General features: G+C 35.0%; 1 protein-coding gene across 5 annotated transcripts in view; it reads left to right on the forward strand.

Annotated features, from left to right (window-relative positions):
- The first annotated feature begins 369 nt into the window (after window positions 1-369).
- LOC120417067 (histone H3.v1) overlaps window positions 370-17,879 on the forward strand; it is a 38,860-nt gene continuing 21,350 nt past the window's right edge. For all 5 annotated transcript variants that reach the window (XM_052710832.1, XM_052710833.1, XM_052710831.1 and 2 more), the window contains exons 1-2: window positions 370-528; window positions 681-904. In XM_052710832.1, coding sequence (XP_052566792.1) covers window positions 856-904 — 49 coding nt within the window. In that variant the 5' untranslated portion in view covers window positions 370-528; window positions 681-855. The remainder of the gene's footprint in view (window positions 529-680; window positions 905-17,879) is intronic.

Below are 17,879 nucleotides of genomic sequence, written 5' to 3' on the forward strand. Positions count from 1 at the left end.
CTCTTCGTGAGTTCGCCGCGATGCCGATTTTTTTTCTTCTGTTCAATGCTTGTGATGATGCGGTGATACCGAGAACAACAAAAAAACATGAAGAGGAGACGACGAACCCGGTTCGCGCTCGCCCGAGGAAAGGCAAACACAGACCAGCGACGACGACGACGACGAAGGAAGAAAAGCGAACCTTCGGAAGATGATGATCAACGGGCCTCAAAGGCAAAGAACGAAAGAATCCACGAACGAAGATCATTCCGTGAGGGAGGGAGAGCGAGATGGAATGATGTTCGGGTTCCCGCAGGTTCGCCGCTGCCACGTTCCCGCGGGACCAACTCCCTGGCCTTACCTGGAGTCGCGGCCGCACTGAGAGCGCTGCTCGTAGCTGGCGGTCCCGGTCGTCGATCAGTTGTGCAAGATCGCTCGAAGAACTATGTTGGATTTGGTCTAGCTGCTCAGCCGCAGAGTGGGTTTCTTGTCTAACACAACTAGGTTCGGTTCTGGTGTGCAGTTCAGTTCAGAGTGTGATCTTTTAAAGTGAGTTCTGGATTCTCGGGCTGTTTGGCGCCCATCGGTCAAGTGTTTTTTTTTGTTGGACGCCAACCTGAGTGATTTGAACACTGCCGCGGTGTTTGCGGGTGCAGTTTACCTTAATTTTTTTTTTCGCTTTTCCCCTTTTAATTTTCTAGTTAATTCTGTGATCTCAGTGCAAGGAGTTAAGTGAAGCTCGAGTTTGTGATATCGGCGTTTCGCGGGATAGTTTCGCGAAGTGACACCCAAAGTGTACAAGTGTGACGGAGCCTAGTTATTCAACGGTAACTAACCGTCGTAGTGACACACAAAGCAGAGAGAAGCGAGACAGAGATGAAGTCGATAATTTTATGCGTCTCGTTTATGCTGGCATGCGTTGCAGGTAGGTGTTTCGTCTTCCGCAGCACACACGCAACAGCGCGTTCTGGGAAGAAACTTCACGAAAAAAAAAAATCAAGAAGAAAAACCGTCGACGAATCCTAAGTCAATATTTAATACGGGTTTGGGTACGCGCGGGAAGAAAGGATCTCACTTGGGTTTGGTTTTTGTTCGAGGTTTGTGTCTTACCTTACAAAAAGACTTTGTAAGTTATCCCTCGCAGTTTAAGAAAAGAAGAAGGATAAAAACATGGGTGTTGTCCTCAACGACGACAACGGCATAACATGATGGTATCATTAGCACCTCGACTTGTTGAGCTAGGTGTGTTGACACAGGAAATTACCAACCCAACGGATTTTGATTTATTTTCCGTATCGTTGAGTTTTTGAAGTGCTTCAACTAGTATTTCCGCCGAGAGTAGGGGTATGGCTAGGTAGACTACAATGTTTAATTCATGAAGTCAACTAGCAAATAGTTTTTCATTCTCTGAGAAAAAGATAGCGGGTGACTGCCAAATCTAAACAACTTTTTAAGGAAAATCAATTTGAAAAAAAACGAAGCCTGACTTAAATCAAATTATATTATTATAATTTGATTGAATTTTTATGTTTGCAAAATTTTGTTAATTTAAGGAACACATTTTTGCAATCTTATTTTTGTTAAAATTTAAATTCTAGAGTTCCGAATGACATAAAAATTGCTTTGAAACAATCTTGCAAAATGGTCACATGGTCCACTTGAACAGTGTTATTTTGTCTGTTTCATTCGAACCAAAGATATGTTTGACTGAAGATTTTTCCAAGTAAATTATTAAGGTCAACCTTGAACAACTCACATGAAATCAGATGTTTTTTCTCTAGATTTGATAGAGTATTTAAGAACCTTTGCTATTTACTGTCACTCAACAGTAAAGGTCATCAAATGCATTATTTTTACAGTTAAATTTATAAACTTTTTCTAGTTTACAATAAACCAGGCAGCAAATTTTCTTTAAATTTATTCAACGTACTGTTTGAAACATTGTAGCGTAACTGTCAAGCGTGTAACAATATGTGACACAATTTTTTAAAGTAGAGCGAAAGTGTCGTAATTTTACACCAAATGTAAAGATTACCAGATGTTTCAAGTTTTCAAATTTATTAAAAAATCTCAATTGAAAATTTTATGTTCAATTTTGGCCGTTGCAAACATTTTTGAAGTTTAAGTCCCTCGACTCTGACCAAAAACAAGGAAAAGGGGGGAAAAAGTGTAAAAATAACAAAGCATTTTTAACAGTTAACATTTATATTAAATATGAAATAAGGCCATTGAATATATTTTTAAAAAATCATGTCAACTATACTTTCCCTTCTCTTTAAAAGTATTGAAAAAAATCTTGGTATAAACAGAATAAAAAAAATTATAATTTCAGATAAATATTAAATCACCAAAAACAATGTTATATGACTAGCTTCAAAATATTGCAAAAAGCTTTACAACTTTGTAAAATAAAACTTAAATATTTACAGTATATTTTTTCCTTTTTTGCCTTCCTCACTGAGGTAAGGCTATAATCCTGCTCTAAAAATGAACTTTTTATTAAAAGCTCGCAGACCCACCTTCATGTATACATATCGACTCAGAATCGAAAACTGAACAAATGTCTGTGTGTGTGTGTGTGTGTGTGTTTATGTGTGTGTGTATGTGTGTGTGTATGTATGTATGTGACCAAAATTCTCACTGAGTTTTCTCAGCACTGGCTGAACCGATTTTGACCAAACCAGTTGCAATCGACTTGGTATAGGGTCCCATACATCGCTATTGAATTGTTTGAAGTTTTGATAACTAGTTCAAAAGTTATGTATAAAAATGTGTTTTCACATATATCCGGATCACATTTATATGCATGTAAACGATGTCCGGATCCATCATCCGACCCATCGTTGGTTAGGTAATCCAGAGACCTTTACAACGAGTCCAAAACACTGAAGATCTGGCAACCCTGTCTCGAGTTATGACCACTTAAGTTATATCTGTGTACTTATTTTTCTGGATCTAAAAAATAGCTGAAATATGTGTCCAAACCACTCATATTACCCATTGTTGGTAAAAAGTGAGGAAGGCATCAACCACATAGATGGATTAAGTTAGTTTTATCATAAGGTTTTAAATTAAAAAAAAGAACAATTATCTACCGCAGCATGATTAATATTTTTATGTTTGTTAAAAAATCAGATGCCAAACAGAATTAATTTTAGGAGATCTGATTAAATAGCACAGCTAGAATTAGAAATTTAGGAAATTTAGTTACTTTTAATGAAACGAAAAAGTTTTGTTATGATTGTAATTAAGTTTGCGAAGTGTCAGAAATTTAAATCAAACAACTTAAAACAACCAAAGAAATTTTATGATAAAAAATGTTTTTAAATTCATTTAGTTTTCTTTACTTGATAAAAGTTTTTTTTTTTAATAAAGCCATTCAAATTTTTCTTCACAGTTTGGTTTTTTAATATAATTTGTGAACATACTCAAGTAACAACACCACCACCTAGTTTTATTGAGGTTTTATGGTAGCATCTTGATTGCTTGTAAGTTTTATGTTAACTTTCACAGCAACCAATAAGCATGGGCTGATTAAAAGGTTTTACGCCTCGAACATATGAAAGTTTTGAGAGAGTCTTGAAAACCCGATGGCAATGTTATGCCTAATGGTTTTATCGCATGCTTCTTTAAAACCAAGGGTTGTTGTAGCTGTCAATTGTCTTTAGTCATGCCAAAAGCTTACTTAAAACCATAAGCTCCTAAAAAAGAATTTAACGCGACCAAATAGCAATGCATAAATTCTTGCGCCAAACGCGCAGTTTGATTGATTGTGATTGACCGCCAAATTGGTAGAAAAAGTTGAAAAGCAATTAATTTGACTAGCATTAAAAACTGACATTTATGACGAATTTCAGACATAACTAGTGTAATCATCGACGTTCAAAAATGTGTTGAACATTTAAAAAAAAACTGCAAAAAATATGTTTTTTATTAAAAATTGTAATTACAAAAGAATTGTTTTTGATGAAGCGAGTTGATTATTTTGGCTCTATCACCCCACATTTATCAATATAATTTTAACCGCAGCTGAATTTTGTCACCAACTGCGAGAAATAATCTTTCAAATTATCATTATTACCTTCAATCTATCTGGAGCAAAACGCGAAAAGGGCTCTTTCTCAAGCTTCAGGTAACTTTTTCTCAAAATTCGAAATGGGAAGCAATAGCCGACCTCCCCAACTACCATTCAACACTATGGGTTTTGTAAAATTGTTGCCTATTGCCTGGGAAAATACAAAATAGTTGCAGTTGTCCAAATGCTTATTCGCTCTTTTCAAATGTTAATCCAGATATATTATTTCATCAACGCCATTTTTTTCCAGAATAAAATCTGTCTGGCATAAGTCTTTTAAAGACGTATGAAATGTCATTTTTCCATCACTCCTAACTGGGTTTTAAAACAGGTTTTATTGAGGCTTTGAGGAGGTTGTTAAGATTCAATTTAAAAGTCTTGAACACTTATTTTGGTTTTATAAGTAGGCCGTGACAACCTTTTGCGGAGATCCTTTTGGGTTCTAACAGAGGTTTTTCGGAGTTCTGGGGAGGCTGTTACGACTAAGTGGTTTTAAAGCTTTGATAAAACCTAAAATGTTACTTGGATAATGAAGTGAAAAAATCCTGCTCGTAATGTAAGTATTTCTTTGCAATTCCGTCGTGAAACTATTTACTTTTCCTGTCATTCTTGAACGAAAAAAAGCCTACTTTTCTGTACCACAAATAACAGAATCGAATAGCAACACTTTTCAAAATAAATGCTGAAAAGTTCTACTTTTCAGCACTCAAATGGGTGCTGAAAAGTTGAATTTTTCAGCACTTGTTTTGAAAAGTTATACTTTTCAAAAATTTTTTGATTTAAACGATTCATTGACAAAATACATGAAAATTTGACATAAAATTTCACTCAGTGTGTGTTTTTTGGAATTGCAAAAAATGTTGTATGGAACTCGTTTGCTAAACTTGTTTTTTTCTGCACACTTCGTATTTATCCAACTCGGTGAACCTCGTTGGATAAATGTACGACTCGTGCTGAAAAAATCCTCTTTTTGCAACTTGTTGCATAAACTACTATTAATTTTGTCAGTGAAAATAAGGCATTTTCGTAATTCAAAATGATAGGAAAAGTGAAAAAATGGTAAAAACTCGTTTTTCTACGATACCAATTTAATAGAAATACGGAATTTCTCTTATCAGCCAAGGTTAAGAACAATAAGAATGCTTTCGTTAAACCAGCTGGAAATACTGCAGTGCTGGAAAATTAATTGCTAGTTTTTTCAAGCAAATAATGTGTACTTATCACTACAATGAAAAATATTAAGTTAAACAGATGTGTAATACACCTTAATCAAAACACATAATCTGTGATTGAAAAAATGGTAACATGATAATTTTATAAAAAGAATTTGCTTATTTTCAAATTTATTCAAGCATAATTGCAACAAAATTGATCTCAATCAACGTAATCCTACCCAAGTGTTTGAAAGCCATAGACATTTCTCGATTCGTGGAAAAATCCCATGGTGGAAAATTTCTCATCATCTGGCTGACACCCCCACAATTTAATCCTGCACCGGATGGCACACATACACACACACCCTCACGCGAGTGGGATGAAATTGTATTGACACCTTTATTGCCACCCACGACGACGATGCATGCTTAAAAAACCACATCGCTTCGTGCTAATATTGAAAACCATTTGGGTTGGCATTTCACTCAAGGGAAGGTTAACCTGAGAAATATCAAGGATAATTGAATTATAATGAAATAAGGTACCTTTACGAGATGTCTAAAATAAAAATTTGTTATTTCTGTTGAAATACAATTACTTTTATTCAATTAAATTTAGCTTACAAATTCTCATAAAAAATTCTGTTACCCTTTTTTTAACTGTGCCCCGTTGTTCGGTTGTCAAGAAAGCAATTTTTCGCTCACTTCCTGTCCTGAAAAGAATCTTTCGCTTCGCAATCTCGCACCCTGCCTCAGATCTGATCGTGATGATACCAAAGTTGCAACAAAAAAAACGAGCCCCACTGCTGCCTGAGAATGGGAATAAAACGTTAAAAATGAGGTGAGAAGAGAAGCAAAAAAGAAACTAAAGCGCAGAGAATGAATTTTCCACGAAACAAATTCCACTTTGGAAGCTGATTTTTTTTATTCGCATCTTTTTCCCCACACCTCATCTCATTCAACACAAACAATACACCGCTGTGCGGGTCTATTTTGCGTGTCGAGACAAGACAAAACAAGATGGAACCGCGATGGCGGACGGAAATTAAATTTATGCTTTTCACCACCGTCGTTGAATTCCCCAGGACGGAACGCGAAGGTAGGTGTGGCGGAAACTGGAATCTTGGCGACCAACATCCGGCGGGGAGTCCTGGGGATGAGCGGAATCTTGGAATGTGGAATTTCGGATGAAATTAATTTCATTTGAATCCGGTTCTGGCTTTAAATTGGACAGCTTCATAACTTCAATTTGGAGAAGAAATGAGGGTCTAATGTAGGATTAATTTTTTTTCTGCTGAATCTAGATTAAAATACGTTCTTGGATGGATATTTGACCCATTAAAAAAGAATCCTTCGATTGTTTAGTTCTTAACTCTTTTTCACCATATTTGTTTAAAATATCGCCTATTTTTTTATAGAAATTAGAAAATTGGGCGTCTCTATTTGCAAAAGAACGAGATTTGTACACATTTTCAACTGTCAGAAGAGGGAAAAGCATGGTCCAATTTTATTCCGGATTCCGTTCAGGGCTTGCTCATTTTCAATTCTTTTGTAGGGGAAAGTGGGGCAAGTGTAACAAGCTAAGGAGATGCTCGTTATAACCCATAAAAAACGTTAAAAAATCTGTCGGATTTTTTTATAATCATCTTATTCCAGGTCTTGACGAAGACTTCGATAGAACAAATTTAAAAAAAAACTGGTTTTAACGTAAAAAAAATGATTTTAAAAATTTTAATTTTCCGTACGTTCTTCTCAACTAGTGGGGTAAGACGAACAACCCGTTGGGGCAAGAGGAACAATGCATGAAACAACATGTCAATTTGCTAACAATTGAACTGTTATCACTTAGATACATCAGATTAGAATGTATTTGAAACGTTTCTATCATTTTTAGATTAAATAATAATATTTTACTGAAAAATTGATCGTTTTTACAAAAAGAAATATTACTTAGATGAAAAATAGGAAATTTTCATTATATCACTATATTTTGTATGGAATTTTTTTTAACAATTTTTTATTAGTTTATAAGTACTTTTATGTATTTTTTCCTAATAAAATATGTTGTTGCAGCAATTCGTTTTTTTTTTTCATACTAAAAATCCATATGGTACACTTGCCCCACCTGAACAAGATTTTTTAAAAGCTCTCAACAAAAATAACCAAAAGTTAAATCATACTTTATAATAGGTGCAAGTCATTGGTAGGGACACTACTTATCTAGGAAAAATAGCATTTTGATAAAATGAGCCTCAAAACGGACCCTAAGCCTTATTTTGTACCATCCAAATATTATAAGAAAACAAAGGTTTTGAAAAAAACTTTATTAAATCTTATGCCCCGTGGCATTTACGTCGTTTTGGCGGTTATGTGGTAGTAGAATCAGCCAATTGCATTGCTAGCAACAATTCCTCATACTGGAAATTATCAAAATTGTAAAAATTACGGCCGTACGAGCGATTGTTCCTCTTGCCCCATATGGTCGTCTTGCCCCACCTTCCCCTATCGATTTTTATGTGCTTGGTTGAGTGGTTATTGTGGATTAGTGGAGGGATTTTATCAAATGATTATTAATTTGCATTATTAAATTTAATTGATTATAAAACATCACTACATTCTACACTATACACACATCTTACAAAACACATAAAAAACTGTAAACTAGAGCGATTGGTACGGTATGTCCACGCATCCTTCCTCCCCTGTAGATTCTGTGAAATGTGATCCGTTCTCAGAATCCTCTATGCGGTAAACACAACGCAGTCGGGCTGGTCGCTTTAATTTTTGTAGTACATTTCCGAGTGTTCTCGAATGTAGTGCGATGTATATTGACAAGAAAAGTGATTGGGCTTGGTATTGCCATGGTTTTATTTTTAGGTGTTCCCGCGCCCTTGGTCAGATTTTGGTATTCCTGTGGTCTTCCAAATACATGATTTTGGTATGATTTCATGGTATTTTACCATCTATTACTGGGCAACCAAGGGCACATTTTGGTCGCTGGAATTTGCACAAATAGTACCAAAATTTGGTATTTTCATACCATTTTTAGTGCAGCAGTAACAGTTAGTGAAAAAACGGCAATGATCCATACCCGAGCAGACGGAAATAACTTGGGTAGGTCAGTTTTTGACATTGTGAGAAGATCGAAATATGTAATTGGGATGATCGGATTAGTTGTTGAAATAACAAAAATCAATAACAAAGATTTGTTTGAAGAATAACTTAAACTGTTATTATGTTGTTATTGCAATAACAAACCAATAACACAGAAGAAATCATGAAGGAATAACAAGATTTGTTATTTTGTGCGGAGAGGTGGAGCAGCATAATAACAAAAATTGTTATTGAACTGATGTGCCTCCATAACAGAAAAAGTTATTGTTTTGGTTTATTTGCAATTTGCAAATAAATCTGCAGTTGCCATAACTCTTCTGTACTAGTCAGGGCTGCAGAGTCGGGTTCCTTCAAGCGACTTTGAATCCATACTTTGAATACAACTCCGACTCTGGATGCAGGATATGACGTCAACGCCAACTTCAGCTTTCCAAAAATACCCGACTTCACAGATTCCGAATCCAAGTGAAAGTTGCTGAAAATTAGTTGAATTCGATGCCGTCTCCGGGGTCTCACTCCAGCTCGAACTTCAACGTCAGCTCCGAATTCCTCGCTCTGTGAAAATAATAACAGTTTATGTTATTCACATTTTGAAAATTCTCAATAAATAAATCAATTCCCTTAGAGAATATATCAAACTTAAAAAAACAACTTTCAAAAGTTAATTTTATCAGATTAATTTAAGCTTAAAGACCCCATTTCATGGCCAAAATAATGACCCCGACGAAAATGGTCAAAACTATCCCGTAGTTCTAGCCAATATAGTCCCTTAGGGGGTATATCAAAAAATTAAATAAAACCAACTTTTAAATTTTCAACTTTTTACAATAATTTTAGCTTAGGGAACCTATTTCATGGCAAAAATAATGACCCCGACGAAATTGGACAAAATTATCCCAAAGATCTAAACATATTTAACAAAAGAAAAAAATAATAACAGATTGTGTTATGGACACTCAAAAACTTTTCCATTTGTGCGATTTATGGTATTTTTATTTCTAAGTCAGAATAACAAACGAATAACAAATCTTGTTATTAGGATAAAATAGTCAGGATAAAATAATAACACTTTTTGTTATTTTAACAGGATTTGTTATTAAAATATTATTAATTTTGTTATTACCATCTGCCCGGGTATGCAACAGCCAAATCTACTCACCTGATGATTCCATGCTGTTCTTAGTGATATTCTTCACCACATCGAATGCAATTGTGAAGTTCTTGAAGATTCGGAAAAATAACAAGATTGAAAAATAAGTGTCATTAAAATGAAACTGGATTGAAAATCACCAAAATTCAATAATCTGTCGATAAACTCGTTTTTCAAAGTATTTGGTTATCCCGACTAAGAGAAATTTAAACGTTTTTAAAAAAAAAATCTAAGTGGGTATATAAAATAATTGAAAATCAGCTTTAACATTTTTGGGTTTGAAGTCATTTCAGCGCAAAATTAATTGTCTCGTTAAAATTTATAAAAAAAATCCCATAGTTTCAGAGGAATTTGATGAAACCTTTCAATACCAAAATAATACCAAAATGTGCCATCCTGACTTAGAAAATTTTCCACAATTTCAAGTTATTTTTTTAGGGCGTATATCAAAAATGTTTAAAATCAAGTTTGAAATTTCCGGTTTTTAATGAAAGCATTCGCTTTGAGATGTCATTTTAGCGCAAAATTAATTATTTTGTCAAAATGAGTCAACATTTTCCCATAGTTTCAGAGGAATTTGATAAAATACTGTAATACCAAAAGAATACCAAAATGTGGTGTCTGCAATTTTGCAATATCAAAACAATACCTTAAATTGGTATGATACCACATTTTGCTCTTGCATAATCCTTAAAACAATTTTTTAAGGGTTTAGGAATACAAAAATTTGATATTGATACCAGAGAAAGGTATTATTCCGCATTTCCCTTGTTATTTTCCCATGCTCGGGCTTATGACCAACATTTTGAAATTTTCACTTATAAATCTTGTGCTCAAAAGAAGTTTTTTTCTGAATGTTCAGCAAATATTCCATAAGTTTGACCCGTAAAATCTTTATAAAGGCTTGATAATTGCTTGAACATGTGAATTTGAAAAAAATGGAATTTGGGATAAAAAGAACATTATTTAGATCACTCCTGGATTTTAGGAAATTCCCATGAATCTAACTACATTCAAAACATAATAAATATTCACAGGGTAATTGTTTTACAAACTTTGCTAAACCTTCCAATAGCAAAAAAAAAAACAACGCGCGAATAAGTATTAGGTAAAAATTTAAAAAAAATATCGAAAATTGTCGTTATGCAATTCTTTACGATATCGCAAATCAACTTTCCATAGTTTTCTTCGATTTGGATGAAACTTTGTCCATCAATTCCTATCTGTTAATTTTAAAATTAACCCTTCCAGCCCCTTCCATTCTTATTTTTTTATGTTTCAGAAGGCAACAGTGCCAACTTTTAGTCTGATGAAGGAAGTAATTTTTTGGAAAATATTGATAACCTCCAAATGCCCCCTTATCTCCCCGAAAAAAAAATACGAAAAATATTTTGGAATGTAATTTAATTTGGAATGAAAATGATACAAAGAAGAAAATATTGTCCATAATTTTCTCTAAAAGTATTTGTAACTTTTTGCAAAATTACTTACTTTTCCTTTCATTCTCGAATAACGAAATGGCCCATTTTTTTTCACAAAAACAAAAAAAAACAGCATCGAAAAATAATACCTTCAAAGGGTTCTATAAAATAGAATATTTCAGCAGTTGTTGTAAACATTAATACTTTTCAATGTAATTTTGCATTAAAGTTTTAAGATTTGAAACTTGAAAACTTGATTTTTATCTGCTTATCGTATTTATCCTACTTGATAATCCCCGTTGGACTTGAGCTGAAAAATCTTCTTTTTGCATTCTTCTTTAAAACATTGGAATTCATTTGAAAAATTTTCAGCAATATTATTTCCAACAACAATAAAAAAAATATGTTGCCCATTTGTAACAATCACAGCTTAGCTTCCGGTGCCTATCAATAGATTTACGAGTTCTGTGTAATTCAAGCAGGAGGACGGACGGACGTCGTCGTCGGAATGTCAATCGTGTTTCGCATCCGACAGACGGCATATCCAATTGGAATTAATTTCCTCCAGCCAGCCAGCCAGCCAGACCCGAGACCGAGAAGCACCGTCACCGGCTGGCTCCCGAACCGATAGAGTGACAGTTTTCCCCTCCCCGACCGGAAACCATTCCCAAGTGCCGAGTGCTGGAAATAAAATGTTTTGGCCATCACAAGTCCTCGACTTAATTGCTCCGTCACTCAAATCGAGAATCTTTCCCGGCTAAAACCGGCAAACCGGGCAACGGTTCTTTTCGCATGCCATCTGGGCGAACTAATTAGTGGTCGATTTAGGGGAGGGTGGGGGGGCGTTGGACGGCATTTGGCAGAAGTTGACTGAGGATTGCAGGGCAAGAATTAATCACAAGTGAGATTTTCCTAGGTTATTTGATTGTATTAGATTCCAAATATTTAAATATTTCTTTATGATCGATGATATTTTTCTGGAAAATATTTAAAGACAAGAGGAAAACTGTTTTGTTCTTTCAATCAGCGATGAGGTAATCAGTTCCACAATTTCTTGAAGAACAATTGTAAAATTGTTGCGAAAGAAAGCTTTCACCTCTTTTCACCCAGTCTCCCCTAACGTACCACAGTGATTCATAAGCCGTTTCTTCACTACTTTTATTCATTCTTGGCTAAGCTGTGTTGGTCGATAGAACTGACGCTTCTTTCCTAGCTGATTCCTTATCCGTTGATGTACTGCTTCAGTTTAATCACCTCACACTAGAACTGTGAACGGCGCACTTAATTCATTCAGCTGGTCATTGAACGGAGTGCGATTATATCGGGGTATTAGAAAATTGCCAGACTAATTTCATGCATCATGATGTTGGGGATTTTCTTTAAATTCAACCTTTTTAATTTTTGTAATGTTGAGAACACTAGTATTCATAGAGACCCTTTTTAAATATCTTAAAATCTTCATATCTTTATGTTTAAAAAATTGTGTTTTTTGCCTGCTTTTTAAAGTAAAATTCATAAAAAATTGTAAAACCAGTCATAAAGATAGATCAAATCAAGAATAAGAAAGAAAATATAGTATTAAATTTTGAAGAAAGTGAAACCAAAATGATAAAACAATGTTTGGTAATTTTATACTTTCAAGCCTTGGAGACGAGATTGGGTTGAGTAAAGTTAGTGTCAAATATACAATAAATTAACTCATTACTTATGGATTGTGAAGCGGTTCTGACCAGCACGAAGCCGTAGCATTCCATAATTACGAAAATGTTTTCCCCACTTTTGAATGGAGAAACCGTTGCTGGCGTATGAAATATCGATTCCAAAGTTTGATGAAACTTTATTAATTATCCATTCTTTGAGCCCAGGACAAAGACACCGGCGGCCGGCGTGAATCATTCGATTTCACGTCGAACTTTTATGGGGATGACCTGGAACCGTATGAATTTGAACGTCCAACTTTGGGAGGCAATTAAAAATTTCTATTTTTTTACAGTTTCTCAATGAACGGGGGGATATTTTTTTTAAATAATGCGTTATTTTCTGTAAATAAAACATTATTTCACCACAATTTATCATTCCAAAGAGCAGATCATCGCCGTCGTGCTTACTTGTCGTACGTGCATTTTGGGCCAAATTGAGTTAAGAACGCCATTTTGAGCATCTCACAATGCCACATATTTTGACCTTCACAGATCCCCAAAATTCGATTTCAATCCTAAGACATTCAATCAAAACCAAAAAAAGCTCTGAAATTTTTTGTCACTCTTTATATAAAAGTAGTTTCAATCTTGTCGTGCTATTTTGTCACTCCCTGAAAATTGATGAAATTGCGACAAAAGGTCAAAGGGATTTCAGGTCAGGATGCGTTTGACGCACTCTCAAGCTAGACTACCGTAAACATTTGTAATTAGAACTCGGGACTCCAGTAACCAACTTCAACCAAACTTCGGAGCAACAAACATAATGGTCAGCCAAACAAAACGTGTTTGTTATTGTTTACATTCGGTCTTTTCGTTTTGTTTATTCAAGGTCAAACATTAAAACGCGTTTTTCTCGGAACGTCTACATGGCGGGTGCGACATGACAGCACGACGACGTCAAGATATCGTTTATCGTAGAATATTTTTAAAAACTAACTTAATCCACCTATGCCTTCCTCACTCTTTTCCAACAATGGGTGATATGTAAGGCTACCAACTGTACGGATTTTTCCTTACCATACGGATTTTAGAACCTCTTCGCGGATTTTTAACATGCCGGAATTTTGTAGGGAATTTTACGCATAATACGGATTTGTACGGAATTTTAACAACTTTTTAATCATTGAATTTCTTTTCGATTTGGTCGAAGCTTTTGTTAACTAGAAATTTTTATTTTTCTGTGAGTTTGATTAAAAAGGGAGAGTTTTCCGGGGTTTCCTCAATTAAAACTTGATTATCAATAATTCTAGAGTTTTTTAACTATTGTCTTTCATATGTTGATAGGACCTTTAAAACAAACTTTAGAATTGTTCTTTTAGAAATTCCTTACTAAATATTTCCATTTTCTTTCTAAAACTTGTGAAAACATTTGATTTTTGAATTAACAAATCTAGAGTTTTTTCAAAGGTCCTATAAACTGTTGTCTTTTCAATAAAAAAAACTCTGGAAAAGTGTTCGTGAAAACCCTAACAACGATATTATTTTTAAAAGCAAACTTGACATTTCGTAAACTTTTAAACGTTTAACAAAAAAATTGAAGAACATAATGATTTGATTCAAATTTTATGAATACTTTTAAACGTGCAAGTCATAAGCACTGTGATAGCATTTTGTGAAATTTGTTAGCTGTAAAAACGACACAGTTTCTCAAACTTCTCAAATTTATTTAATTTCATTTATATAAATAATTCCTTGACAGTTTTTGTTATACCATGCTGTCAAATCGTACGGATTGGTAGCCTTAGTGATATGTGATACGATGGGTTTGAACACTAATTTCGTCTAATTTCGTTATGTTCCGGAATACAAAAAACACACATCCCGGGCAGACGGTAATAACAAAATTCATGCCATTTCAATAACAAATACTGTTAAAATAACAAAAAATGTTATGGAATATTCTTGCAAAATCCATTTTTGCATAAGAGCCTAATAACAGTTTATGATATCATAACCAAATTTGTTATTGGTTTGATATTGGTTGAAAGTCAAAACAACTTGGGAATAACATTTTTTGTTATGGAAGAATAACTCCAACTGTTATTGGGATGATCGGATTAGTTGTTAAAATAACAAAAAAGAATAACAAAGATTTGTTCGAAGAATAACGCAAAATGTTATTAGTCTGTTATTACAATAACAATCCAATAACAAAAAAATCATAACGGCGAATAACAAATCTTGTTATAAATAACATAAAATGTTATTGGCCTAGTATTTTCAAATAACAAAAAATGTTATTCCCACGTTATTTCCGTCTGCTCGGGATATCACACAAGGGCTCATAAGTGGCATCATAAGTGGTCATAGCTTGAGACAGGGTTGCCAGATTTCAATGTTTTAGACTCGTTGGAAAGGTCTTTCGATTACCTTACCATCAGTTGGTCGGATGATGGATCCGGACATTGTTTACATACATTTAAGAGATATCCGACTACAAAAAAGTACATAAATATCACTTAAGTGGTCAGAACTCGAGACAGGAGTGCCAGATTATCAATGTTTTGGACTCGTTGGAAAGGTCTTTCAATTATCTAACTAACGATGTATAACATGATGATGTTTAGAACAGTGCACTGCCATTTATTCAACTTTCGAAAATATGTGAAAACACATTTTTATACATAACTTTTGAACTGCTTATCAAAACTTCAACCAATTCAATAGCACCGTATGGGGCCCTAAACCAAGTCGAATGCGACTGGTTTGGTCAAAATCGGTTCAGCCAGTGCTGAGAAAACTGATTGACATTATTGGTCACATACACACACACATACATCCCTAGTAACATTTTTAAACTTACAGGTTTTATCATGGTTCTGAAAACCCTGATACGGCCTAAATAGGCTTTTATGGCCTACTTAAAACCTAAAATGTTACTTGGGATACACACCCACACACATACACACAGACATTTGTTCAGTTTTCGATTCTGAGTCGATATGTATTAGCCCGGGTAAAAAAAATAAAATTGCTCAAATCAAAAAGTATATAAAGATTGCCCAAAAGAGTACTCAAAATGGGGCCTCCAGCCCAAATTTCAGCCCATTTGGTTGAAAATTGGCTTACCTTGAGCAGAAACAAGTTTAAATGGGAATTAACCCGTAAAACTTGAGCAATTGGGTATATTGCTCTATACAAGTCTGTCGTTGAAATTTAACGACTTTTGCATACCATGGGGTCCAAGGGGATGGTCTGGGAAACAATTCCTCTGAAGGGTGCAAGATGATCCGAGGCCTCTAATCTTGCCTAGAAGCAGATTCATTCTGGCGTCGCCGAAATTCTCATGGTCCCAGCAAAATGTACAAGGATAAATCAAAGCACACTAAGAAGGCTGCCTCGATCAGAGGACGCCACATGCCAATCAGCCACCACGTGACAGGAGGGTATGTGGAAATTGGAGTTTGAAATGATATTTAACGTTTAAAACGTGTTTTTGCACAAATATCGTACTAAATTAAATATTATAGCATTGACAGAACCACTTTTAAAGCCAAAATTGGAGAAACCCTCCAGCCACGTGGTGGCTGATTGACATGTGGCGTCCTCTGATCGAGGCAGCTTTCTTAGTGTGCTTTGATTTATCCCTGTACATTTTGCTGGGACCATGAGAATGTCGGCGATGCCGGAATGAATCTGCTTCTAGGCAAGATTAGAGGCCTCGGACCATCTTGCACCCTTCAGAGGAATTGTTTCCCAGACCATCCCCTTGGACCCCATGGTATGCAAAAGTCGTTAAATTTCAACGACAGACTTGTATAGAGCAATGTACCCAATTGCTCAAGTTTTACGGGTTAATTCCGATTTAAACTTGTTTCTGCTCAAGGCAAGCCAATTTTCAACCAAATGGGCTGAAATTTGGGCTGGAGGCCCCATTTTGAGTACTCTTTTGGGCAATCTCATATACTTTTTGATTTGAGCAATTTTATTTTTTTTTACCCGGGCTAATATGTATACATCAAGGTGGGTTTTCGAGCTTTAAATAAAAAGTTCAATTTTAAGAGCAGGATTATAGCCTTACCTTAGTGAGGAAGACAAAATACACAAAAATAGTTTTAAAAATTTTGCCATTTTTTGCTACTCGACTGTAAAATTTGTTGAGACATTTTATTTTATTTCATCTTATGTACTCTTCGAATTTGCAATAAAAACAGAAGGGTCAGTTTTTCATTTAGAAAACAATTTCATTTTGAAATTTCTTGTTTTTCTAGCTTTGTAGGGTTTTTATTGAACAATATTTAATAAAGTTGTAGAGCTAAAATTGTATTTTTTTATTATGTATTTTGATGTTTACTTCAGGAGCCAATGTAATTCTAAGAAACCGCTACATAGGTCATCCTTGTGGCCTTGTTGGTTATCAGATCAAATTAAATCATTTTGATGTTTACTTAAAGATCTAAAGAAATTTCTATCAGTGTCTATTGAATTGCACATTATTATGGGAAAATTAAATAAAAAGAGATAATATTCAACCAACCAAAGTTATTTTTTTGCTGTTTTAAAAAAAATAAAACAAAAAAAAGAAAATTGATTGCAATTTTAAACCCTCCAAGAGTTAGTGCCATGTTCCGAGCTATTCATGGTGCTGCAACCACACTGCGGTTTGCGCTCATCCCCGGACTGTTGACTCAGCTGATGATGAACTTTGGCACAGTCTGACAGAATTCTGCTGCTGCTGCGTTGAATGGACCACAACAGGTGCCCCGTTTGCCCCGTTATTATACAATAACCTGGTTTGTCGGTCGGAGAATCGTTGCAAATGAAGCGTGGTGAAGCGAGCCCTGGCCCAACGGACAAAGTCTTCATCAAGCGAAACGAACCTTCTTGGTTTTGGGAAGACTTTTTTCTCTCGTAACGAGCATATTTTTTGGGGTTTTCAGCAGTACCGCAGAGAAGCTAACGAAGCATTGGAGATCGGTTGGAACGGAGCATATTTTGCAATAGGGTTAACAGCTGTTGCTCAACATGAAATTGTTAATTTTTTTCGGCATGAAAAAAGCAACTAATTTTAACTCATTAAAAAAAATTAGACTCAGCTGATAAAGAGTCAACAAGTTAAACCAATTAACTGCGAACCCAAAAGCTCTCCATTTCAATAAGATTCATCTGCGGTTGAAATTAATCCGATTCCAACAGACAACACAACACTTTGCTTCGTTACCCAACGCTGCTGATTGCAATCTGCCACCAAGAACACAGATTTTCGGAGGATCATGATTCATAACCATCCGACGGCTGCGTCTGGCGCCGTTGGATTTCTCCAATTACGGAGCATTCCCAGTATTT

Source organism: Culex pipiens, chromosome 3 (genome assembly GCF_016801865.2).
Source record: "Culex pipiens pallens isolate TS chromosome 3, TS_CPP_V2, whole genome shotgun sequence".
Classification (NCBI taxonomy): domain Eukaryota; kingdom Metazoa; phylum Arthropoda; class Insecta; order Diptera; family Culicidae; genus Culex; species Culex pipiens.